The 11,788-nt window shown below is 40.7% G+C and overlaps 1 protein-coding gene across 2 annotated transcripts in view; it reads left to right on the top strand.

Moving 5' to 3' along the window:
- Positions 1 to 6,804: 6,804 nt before the first annotated feature.
- The window catches only part of LOC121878429 (N-acetyl-D-glucosamine kinase-like), a 58,717-nt gene continuing 53,733 nt past the window's right edge, over positions 6,805 to 11,788 (top strand). For both annotated transcript variants that reach the window (XM_042384663.1, XM_042384664.1), the window contains exon 1: positions 6,805 to 6,961. In XM_042384663.1, the coding sequence (XP_042240597.1) occupies positions 6,924 to 6,961 (38 nt within the window). In that variant the 5' untranslated portion in view covers positions 6,805 to 6,923. The remainder of the gene's footprint in view (positions 6,962 to 11,788) is intronic.

An 11,788-nucleotide genomic window follows, 5' to 3' on the forward strand; every position in this document is an offset into this window, starting at 1 on the left:
TTGTTTATGTACCCGCACTATACCTGAACGGCCTATATACATGTATAACTGGATTATATATATGCATTTTGTAGGATAAACTTGTTTTGTATATATTCACTATGATTAAAAGTTTTAGTGGTACAGCGCAACAGCGGTAATGCGCTTAACTCGCAATTTTGTCGGAGGTGCGGGTCCTGGCCCCCGACATACAGAGGATGGGTGTTATCCAGTGTGATCCTAACAAACCTCGCATGTTTCTTCCGGGTACTCCGAGTTCCTCCTGTAATAGAACTGGACAATACAGTTCATAACTAACCGGCCTAACGTCTAGTAGGTGATAAGTGGTGAAATGGTAATTGTTATAAAATTAATTAAACTGATATATATTCTATATGCTGGCGATACTGTTATCGCAGAAAGTGAAGAAGCGTTACAAAAACGGGTTTTAGAGATTAGTGGCAGAGTTAGGAAAATTGGCTAATTAGAAATAAATCCTTAAATAAGTCCTAGCAGTCAACAGGTAAAAAGACTTGACCTGTTCAAAAGACGTGAAACGTTTCTCTTCCATATGATAAAACAACGTAAAGGGATATCTAATATAATGCATATCCAGACGCACTTCTGAGCTTGCAACATAGCCAGTATTTGGCGAAGGCGGCGATACACTTGCACTTTTTCCGTCAACTTTCCCGGTTTCCCTCGTTTTTTTTTCTTCACGAATTGTCTTTTTTCAAGCCCGTCTCACTCGGACGAAACGTTGTGGAGGTATGAGATATTGGTTCACACTCAGGATGGGATGGAGAAAGGAAACTCACAATGTGCTCACTGTATACATATTGTATTGGATGTACAATGCAGCTTGTTGCTGGGTAGGTAGCATGGTAATAAGCGTTGAGTAGAAAGAGCTGGGTGGTGAGGGTGCCCAGAGGAGGGACACGCGTCTTAAGGGACGTCAAGGTCGCTGGCGGGAGCGGCAGCCGCCAGGCTGGCGCGGAGATGGTATTGCTTGAAGGAGGCACTGGGTAGAAAAGAGGGTGGTCACAGCTGTGTCAGGTCTTATAAGGCCTGGGTAGATAGTTGAACCCCGCTCCGTGGGCGGCGCTAGAGGCGTAGGCTGGGGAATTCTAGAAGGTTCGGTGCTTGTAGGGGAGGAATCCACTACAACGTATTATTTCCGCCTGACTGGTTTGTGCCAATTTTTGACGTCAAGTCAAGATCTATACTCAACAATGAGAATATTTAAATACAATTAATATCGAACCACGTAAAAAATTAACTTTAAAAGTATTCAGTATAGAATTTTAATAAATTGCCTTGCGTATTTTCTTTATTGATGTTGATATTCGTAAATACATTGAGCCATGTGTTCAACTTGCTCACGGCCTCTGTTTATTCCTGTGGACACACGCCTGTCCGAAGAATACATGATAGACAATATTAGATCTCATTGCCTGTGGGACCCTAGAGACGATAAATACGGTCAGAAAGCGAAGAGCAAGTCATTCAACGTCATCTTTATTTACAATTGACAAACGCCGAAAGATTGGTGCGCTAGTTTCTCTGTGTGTGAGACAGGGCGCGCACAGAGAATAGGCATTTTTTTTAGAAAGTTGATGCTATAAAATGTCGGAAGAAGTACTAGTGTGACGCCGCCTTAAATTCAGAAAAATGAACGAACGCCAAAACTGACAAATGGTGAAAAGGATAAAGAAAGTGAAAGAAATTCAAGTGGGGTAGAAGAGTATTATTTCGTCTAATTTATTTTTGTTAATATTAGTACAAATATAGATTAAGATTAAAATACACATGCCTTGAGGAGTGTCCTATGAAGGACAATGTGAGGTGAAGGGCAGCATAAAGGGACACAGGGTCAGCAGGAGGGAGGAGCCAAACAATCCCTCAGACACACACACAAACACCCTCATTTATACCTCCCATGGTCGACCCAGTTTTTATTACAATTCATCACTACAGTGGAAGATTATGGTGAAAGGGAACTTAACAGACTTTGTTTAGCACATAATGAGAGAACCCTATGTGTCAGACAATAACCACATCGATGGTCAACAGGAAAAAAAAAGGTCGACTGCACAGTAGGAAGAAGGTTATTCCTGTCCTTCACAATGGCAATGACCAAATTCACTCTGGAAATCCCCGCCGAACTTCAACAATTATAACCTTTATGCCTTTTATTTACTGCACAGAAAACCACGCCAATGATCAGTAGTAAGCAATTGGTGACATCAAGGACATTGTACAGTCTCCTTCACTAGTGCGTTTACAGGGGCTCGTCATATAAACATTCCAAACATCATCATCTTTGAGATATTTGTTTTGATATTATTTTAATGTGATTTCATAGTATGTTTACTATTGCGAGTGTCTTGTCGAATGTAAACAAACATGGGGCTACCACACTGCAAAAAAACCTGTCGAGCCCCTGTAAACGCACTAATGAAGGGGATTATACATACAATAGCTTAGATGGGCGACAACAGTACAAATATCTGACCTGTTCCCATAAAGTCTGTACAAATCCGAGAGACTTGCAACCGGTACGCAGAGATCTTCAGACGGTGACATGTTTGGGTATTATAACTACATTCATTCTGAGGGATGATGTTTCTGCAGTCAGTGTGATTTGTCTTCAGCATTGTTTAGTTGACTATGGCATAAACCATGTCTAGGCTATCAATCCCCACAGTGTAAATGTTGGAGGCAAGAAATGTCAGACGAAATGTGTCAGTATTTGTCACAGTTGCCCGACTTACAAAACACAAATACTTGGATACACTGGGCGATTTTGTTAATATTATGTGTGTTGAACTGTATAATCTTGATATTCGAGTAATACCTCTCAAATAGTTCCCATCCATGTTTATAATGTTGTATTATGTACTAATACTTAAAGTAATCATGTGCAACAACAGAGTACACACACTTGACATTTTCAGTAATCTGTCATATTAATATTTAGGAAGCATTACATGAAAGATGGTTCGGCAATTTCAACAACAGATGAACCTCAATTTCTCGTGAATTTATTGTAATTATTGGACATTTCATGAAATTACTAAATGTAATAGTTACTACGCGATAAGGCTCAAGGTTTCATGTAATTATGCGTATAAGTATACAGATTGACGAGCGTATAAAGGTACAGTACTCCAGTGGTAGCCATAACATTCAAACAACCAAACTCTTTCCTGGGGGCTCCGCTCAATGTTCCTTTAGTTTGGTCGAACGTACTAAGGAAATTATCGAATCTTTTAGGGGGAATTATTCATTAATTTAAGGATATTAATGATACGTTTCGGGATATTGATGACGCATTGGGGAAGTACAGTATTTTTACCCCCACTCAGGTTTTCAGCAAGCAAAGACTATAAAGAATTAATGTAAGGATTTTCGAATACTAATAGTTTGAGGAAAGTAAGAAAGTTTCAGTATTTGGTACGAAATTCATTGACTTTAAAAAAACGAGCCGCTATAGAAAATGAGTTTGTACTATGGCTGATTTTTGTAAGCTTTGGAAAAGTATATTTCTTCGTGGAACTCGGTATTAACAAACCCCAAGGGACTTTGTATACGGGTAAACCTTGAATAGTGCATAGAAACAGGAAACCCGCCCAGGAGTAATATTACTCGTTCAAATCTATTAAGCTGTGTTTTTTTCCCCATGTTTTCGTCTTGGTTTAGAGCGAAAATGAGTCTGAAGTGTAACGAGCTAATGAAGGGGTTTACCATTGTAATTAGAGGTGCAATAATGTGTTAACTAGTCAAGACTTTTTTTTTTTTTTATCCTCTTCACACTGATCGGCTTGTTAGCCGCCAGCGATCGGTCACACTCTTTCATATTCTTCACCAAGGTCGGCTCGCTAGCCGCCGGGGATCACGTCTCTGTCACGCACTGTTGGCAAATACTGGGCATGCACCGGCTCCTGAATGTACCTGAACCCGCTCCAGTGTTGGTCAAGTCTTCTCTTGAAAGAGCTCACACTCAGTGCCGTCACAACACTTTCTGGTAGATTGTTCCAAGAGTTTACAACCCTCACTCCGAAAAAGTTTGCCCTCACGGTTTTCCGGACTTGCGGCTTCTTCAATCTTGAGCTGTGACCCCTTGTGGGGCGAGCGTCCGCCAGCTCCAAGTAAGGACACTCAACTGAGTAGTGCCCCCTGAGATGCTTATAAACCTCAACTAGGTCCCCCCTTGCCCGTCTGTAGTATAAGCTAGGCAAGTTCAGGCGCTCCAATCTCGCAGGGTAGCTGAGATGCCGAAGTGCAGGCACCAGCTTGGTGGCCCTCCTTTGAACATTTTCAACCAACTGACAGTCCCTAGCATATCTCGGGGACCAGATGGGGTGACAGTACTCCAGATGGGGAAGCACTTCACTCCTGAAGATCGTCACGAGGGACGGACCGTCTAGATATCTGAACGACCTTCTTATAAGACCCAATAATTTATTTGCCTGATTTACCTTCTTCTCACAATGGCCCGAGAACTTCAGCTCATTGTCAACATACACACCTAGGTCCTTCTCACACACAGTCTCAACTAGTACATTTTCTTCATCCCGTTGGGACATATGGTACGCCTCCTTACCGTTGGTACGCCCCAGGTGCATCCTCTTACACTTCGTGACATTGAATCTCAGCAGCCATTCCTTCGACCATTCCTGGAGCCCACAGAGGTCCTTCTGCAGCTCTTCACAGTCCGCTTGGTTCTTAATTTCCCGAAATAACTTGGCGTCATCGGCAAACATTTGTATGGAGGAGTGTACAACGTCAGGCATATCATTTATGAAACAAACAAACAACAGCGGGCCCAATACACTACCCTGCGGTACCCCACTTGTTACAGGTACAGATGACGATTTCGTGCCATTAATCACCACACATTGCTTGCGGTCATGTAGAAAGTCTTCTATCCACGCTAGGACATTTCCCCGAATTCCGTACCCTTCCAGTTTGATTTTCAGCCTTTCGTGGGGTACACTGTCGAAAGCCTTGGCAAAATCTAGGTAAATATTGTCGATATTACCACCCCGTTCTAGAATATGGGTCCAAATATCCAATACCTTGAGCAATTGTGTCAAGCAAGAGCGCCCCGGCATAAAACCGTGTTGGCAATCTTTTACAAGGTTGTTTCGTAGTAGATGTTCCATCGCTGCATCTCTGATAATACTCTCAAGTACTTTACATATTATGCTGGTCAGGCTCACCGGTCTATAGTTGTTCGTGGAGTGCCTATCGCCCTTCTTGAAGATAGGACTCACATAAGCCACTTTCCATTCACTGGGGACCATTTGTTCATCCAGGCATTTACAAAACAGAATCTTCAGGGGCTCTGCAAGCTCGTTGCACAGCTCCCTTAGCACTCTAGGATGCACCATGTCAGGTCCAGGACTCTTATGGACCTTGTTGCGGAAGCTGTTTGTTTTAACTGATTGCTGCATAAATTGCAATGATAATGGTTACTGCGATTCAGTATTTACCTAAAATATCGTAAGTACTTTTACTCTTGAAACTTTACACTCAGGGCCGGATTCAGGCGTGAGCCAAGTGGGCAGCTGCCCAGGGGCCTCCACAATCTGGCGGCCTCCACATATTACAATATTTTATTTATTTGTTTATTCATTTGGATTATTTTTATTTTTATTCTTTAAAATTCATGTTTATCTATTCCATCACGTAAAACTATGTTCAGCAAGAAGCGTGATTGAAATTAGGCTAGCTACTCCTTGAAACCACATGAATGACTCCAGTCATGCCTCACTTTTGTGTGTGTGTTGGGAATTTGTACACTACCAATAAATATATAGTAAATTTAAAATTTCTCAATGTTCTAATTTCCTCAATATAACTGCATATGGCTTCAAAATTCTCCAAAGAAGTGTTCAAATTTCAAAATTTTCCCGGGGGGCTTACAGCGCCTCCCGGAACTCCCAGATGTTTAGGCTCGCTTCACTCGCCACTCCACCCTCTTGGGTAGTTATAATGAGGGGGCCTCCACAAAGAGGCTGCCCATGGGCCTCCACAGGTCTAAATCCGGCACTGTTTACACTGTTCAGGTGTAAATTTTTGTCACACATTCATATTGCACTGTCGTGTTTTGTTCTTCAGTTCGAAAAATACCACTCTATTGCTGGTTTAGTTGGCAGTCCCGTGTATAAATTAAGATAAATTTACTGGCTCATCCTTTGATTGGAACAGTCCACCGAGTGTTGTGATAGCACCGAATGTGAGCTCTTTCATAGACTTGACCAACATTGGCGCAGGTTCAGATACATTCTGGAGCCAGTGCATACCAAGTTAACAAGTGTGTTACAGAGAAACGTGTCCAACTGACCAAGTGGCAGGAAGCCGATCGGTGGCGAAGAGAATAACAAAGTAAAGTAAATTAACCGTAACATAATGGTTTGATATTATTCAAAGGTCGTACGCCAGTATGATCTACGTACAGGAAAATAAATCTGCAAAAAGTGCCAATTCCGAAGGGCAACGTAAATATTACATCCTTAAGAACATTACAGTCAACGTTGAAAGTGTGTCCCAACGCCGGCTGTCATTGGTCAACCGAGGGTGGGGACTCTGTTAACCAATGGGATTGTTCGCTGCCAGGGGTGCGGTCTCGTTGCCACTTTTCTCTGTATTGAATTAATGTTGCTTGGTCAGTTAAGTAAGTTTCTGATTTATTTCTGTTGATAAAGTACCAAACATGTTTAAAAATAGTAAAGAAAAAATATCGAGGAATGCCAGTGATAACCATTGAACAACACAAGTAGAGTTATCAGGTGTGAAATTGAGTATATAGCGGCATCTAGCCATTGCCACAGTGACGCACTTTTCCCTTTCTATCCTCCACAAAGCGACGCAGTCTGATAGTTACCGCCAAGGAGCTGACGTGGGCTGTCGATCGTTTATTAACTCCCTTATACACAATGGTTAACGCAAATCTAATCTTCGGTGGCGTTGAGGGGTAAGTGTGAAGTACTGTTGATTTGTGCGGAGTTTGTTAACATTCAGAGTTTTACTCAAAATATTGATTTGTTGTGTGGTCTCCTTAGTTGACAATTTTACCTTAAGCGTGAGGGACATTTCTATATCCTCCTTGCTTGTGAGTGTAGTTGTTTTTGCACGCCACCAGTAATCTTGATAATCGATAATTAAATCGATAGTATGAAACGAAGAAGTGTAGCAGACGACCGCCAGTCAATACTGGCTATGACAATAGTAGTAGGGATATAATTTTACATAAATATTATAATATTTAAAATGGTGTTTGATATTTGTAATCATTTGATAATAAGGTTTTAGAAAAGTGAAGCTGTAGAATACATAGTTAGTCTGTAAATAGGTGATCGTATACTGGAGGGTAACAGTGTACTGCATTACTGTTTTCATGATGGTATAAGGAAGCTACTATTAACCTGTGACTGTTGACTTCATATACCCACTTGTAAGTTGCTGTGGGTTCAGATTTACAAAAGTTCTTACAATTAAAGAAACTTCGTAAAAATAGCAAAGTTCTACTGAGACTATCTCGTTATGTTTACTTTATCACTAATTGGGAAAACAAATTGGATAAATGTAATTTTTGTGCCATTTTCAGAGGTGTTCTGTTTCAAGTTAGCCTGTTAGGTGCATTCTTACAACTGTTGTTACGTGGAATATTCATTTATTGACCCTTTAAAGTTTAAATCTCGAGCCTCTGTTGTGACGGAATCACTCCACATGAATAATCATCATCGAGTAGGAAGGAGTTTCGATTAGTATAGATTCCTGTATTATAATGTATTTGTGGGGTCACTTTGTCCTTACATCAGGTAACTTGACATCAGGGAAGGATTGTGTGTTACGAGTGATATTATTTCCGTAAACGTGGTTGCCATACCAGACTGAAGCATGAAGTAGCTCATGAACGTAGTATTGGAAATGATAAACAGGTAGTGTTTCATTTTCTGGGGCGGACAGATACTTAAATCAACTACTTTTATCTGCATTAAGAAACAGGTGGCGTCAGAAACCAGACCTCATATTTCAAATGGCATAAAACCTCTTAATTACAGTTACTCGTATTCATGAAGACTTATAGAAGAATAATAGCAAATTGGGTTATGATTTACAACAAAAGCACTACTAAACTATTGAAAATAGTACATTTCTTATTTGAATGTATTTGTAGGGAATAAATTCGGTGTTGCAAGTGCGAAAGAACAGATTTTAATTTCCTTAGAAAGTGGCAAGTAGGCTGTAGCCTCTCGCCCTTGGCACTCTGGCAAATTACCATAGCCATCACCTAATAATGTCTGACTTTAGTAGGAACGAATAATTGAGAATCGCCAAACTTGGGTGTATACGACTCTACTGTATAGCGTTCGGTGGCTCCTTCCTGGGAGTCTGTGATTTTTTGTTTGCTAATTTACTGAAACGCCGAAGGCAACAGACTGTGTTTTCCAAGACAATTTCAGGTCGTTCTTTCACAATTCCGACATCAGGCCTGTTAATTAAAATTTCATTAAAGTGACTTATGTATTAAACAAAAAATCCCCCAAACTGATATTTTACTGGTGCCCTTGTAGGGGAGAGTATCCACTACAATATTGTAGTGGATACTCTCCCCTACACCCTTTCTGTAAAGTATTACTGAAGAGCAGTTGGATGTAAATTGAGCCAAGTTGCCAACGCTGTTTAATGTTTGGTAGTTATATTAATGAAATTACATTATTTAGCCCCTGGAAATAACTAGTTTTTATTACGAATTTATGCTGGAATTTAACTCCATGACGTAGTACTATTTTACATTAAACCCTAAGGTTTTCCTTGTTTGGTAAAAGTGCATGCTTGTTTTTCTTCATATAAAGCTAATCTATTTGAGAAGTTAAATATTTCAGAACTAGTCTGGTAATGATAATAATAAACTTAACGATATGAAAATTTGGACCTGTTTTGTAAGATTTTTATAAGCTTTATTATAGGGGGTGGGGGGACTAAGTATGATATTTTTTAAAGCGGAGGAATAATAATGATAAGAATAAGAATAACGGTAATAATTTCAAGCATTTCATATCAATATTTTTGATGAATGAGGTGAGCTTGGACAGGTTACTATATCGTCTCGCCAGGCAGGAAATGTTAAGGTCACGACGCACGGTCGCTTGAGGGGTGGTACTCAATGCGTCCTGGGAATCTCGGGTGAGGAAGGCGTTATCAGTAGATTCACCTTAAATGTTTTTAGTGTGCCAAGCGTTATCAAATACCAGGAGTTTTCTGATGTGACTCATAATCGTTCGAGCCTGAGAGATTATTTATTTTTAAAACGTATTAGCTGGTTTTCCGGTATCTTCGTGGTGGAGATTAATATAATATTTTTCTTTTAAAAATTTAATTTCTTTTTACTCCCTTTTTTCGCCTCCTAGGCTCTGTTGTGGGTCAATGACCTGTGCCCGGGTGGGCTATTCCCCTTAAAAAAAAAAAAAAAAAAAAAAAAAAAAAAAAAAACTTGGTTCGTCAGAGACAGACTCCTGGTACATTAGGTGTGAAGTTGGTATAACACGTAATCAGAAACGCCTTCATTTCAGTGTTTAGCACATACATTTGTTTCCCCTTGAACATTCATGCCCGTATATCTTATTAGGATGGCCTGGTGCAAGAAGGGGGCACAGCCCGAGTCAGAGATGAGAGAATGATGTCCCGTTTTTCGGTGAAAATGATCCAGGAAATGCAAATTTTAGCCCAGTCAGTCATTTCCCTATTGTGCTTGTCATTATCTTTCCACATTGATATGTAATCTCATCGTTGTCCATGTTTCTAAGAGTCAAATATGGAGGTAAACTGTACTGAATCTGTGCAGGTTATGAGACACTAATCATAGTGAGCGGGGTCGTGGCGGGTTAATCATTAGATATGGTGTCTAGGTAACATGAAGGGTTGGACAAACTTATCTTGCTTGCTGAGGCAGGTTTGAAACTTCATATCATGGCGACCACACCACTTTATCTCCCTGGTACTTCACCCTCAAGTATCTTATCACCGGCAGTGCCACGCGACGCGTGACGTGACGCAGATTACGCTTTCTCATCACTTCAACATTTTTACAGGAATTGATGATCACGATCATTACACTTTATTTTTTTATACTGTAAATTTGCAATGTAGATGAATGTATTACAAAATGTAAAATGTAAACAAAGAATTGGATCATCTGTTCCTCATAGCAGAGCAACAACAACTTTCCAACGGGAAATGATGACACACCTTTCCAATGTGAAATAACGTCGAGGAATATGTACGTCACATGACGTCAGGAAACACATGACTGTCAGGTTGATAAACCAAAGTTAGGTGGCCAGACTTCAGACTGGTAATGTACGCACTTTAAATTGTCTGTAGAGTTGCCCGTTTGCCTTTTGCCATACCTTATTTCTTTTTGGTGCTTAGAAAATAATTATGCTCTTTTAGGCTAATGGTCATTTGACTTGGAAAATAAGACATCTTTCGCCTGTTGTTTCACTGTACTAGGTTCACCAGCAAAACCGAATTAAATCACGATGAAAAAGAGGTACGTCGATAATAAGGGCGATACTCCGTGACCACACTAGTGAGATGATACTAAAAACATGGAACTATTTAAATTCAGAATTTTGTTAATGTTCACTAGATTAAAGGTTATTTTGTTTTGGGGTGAGATCGGTCACCGGTGAAGGTCGGTAATCCTCACTCCACCTCACACACACTCTTCTCCCACCCGTTTTACCCGTCTAACTCACTGCGTACCTTCTTCCTCCTCCCTTCCTCATACTCTCTTCCACCCCCTCCTTCCCTCATCCTCCCCTTCCCCCTCATCCCTCCCCCTCCTCCTCTCCTCCACCTCCACCTCCTCACCCCTCTTCCTCCCCTCTCTCTTCCTCCCCCACCCACTTAGCTCGTCACAAGTGCCAGTGTGCCACGCCAACAGCATCATGAACATGACTAAAATAGATGATTCTAAAATTGACGTAAGTTGTGTTAACAAGACTGCATCTCACTCACCCTTCTCCTCCCCCCCAACGGCACCTCCTAGCTGTTCCTCGAGCAGTCTGCATATTTTGAGTGTTTGTATCTATACTTGTCGATACAGTTTATTTTGTTTATGGCCCACCTGAAGGTTCCTCCCCAGTTTAGCTCACTTTAACCATCAAAATGCTAACCTAACCTTATCTAGTGTAATGTAATCATGTAATCTTATCTTATCTAATGTAGTAATCGAACCTACAATAATCTTATCTTACCTAATCTAATCTAAACTAACTTAACGTTAACCTAATGCTAACTTAACCTAAACTAATCTAACACATCCTTTAAGTATCGTTAGGGTGTTTGATCATACAGGGAAGTAAGCTTGGGTGGCTAATCTTCAGGTGTTCAACAACAAGGAAGGTAACATGACCCCCAGATTCAGAAGAAGAATGTGGTGAGGATTTTTTCCATACCAATAAATTCTGTAGTGAAAAATAACAAGAATCATTCCTTCGACATTTACCACTAACCGCCTAGGCTGGGCCAGTGTTAGGTTGATTGCGAGGTGACAGGAAAAAAAAATCTTAATTTAGGCTAGGTTAGGTTGGTAAATATTTTGTTAGGAACCTTAGTCTTTGGGGTTTACCGACAAGTATCAACAACCAAAGACGTAAGGTTACCACAGGGCTCTGGTTGGCGGGACACTATACGTGGCGCCAGCAAGCGTACCCACCCGCAACGTCATTACTCTCGTGAACCTCCAACACTTGCTTTGGTTTACAACTCCAACATGAGTTACTGTTGCCAG

The sequence above is a fragment of the Homarus americanus genome, unplaced genomic scaffold, assembly GCF_018991925.1.
Source record: "Homarus americanus isolate GMGI-L3 unplaced genomic scaffold, GMGI_Hamer_2.0 scaffold41027, whole genome shotgun sequence".
Classification (NCBI taxonomy): domain Eukaryota; kingdom Metazoa; phylum Arthropoda; class Malacostraca; order Decapoda; family Nephropidae; genus Homarus; species Homarus americanus.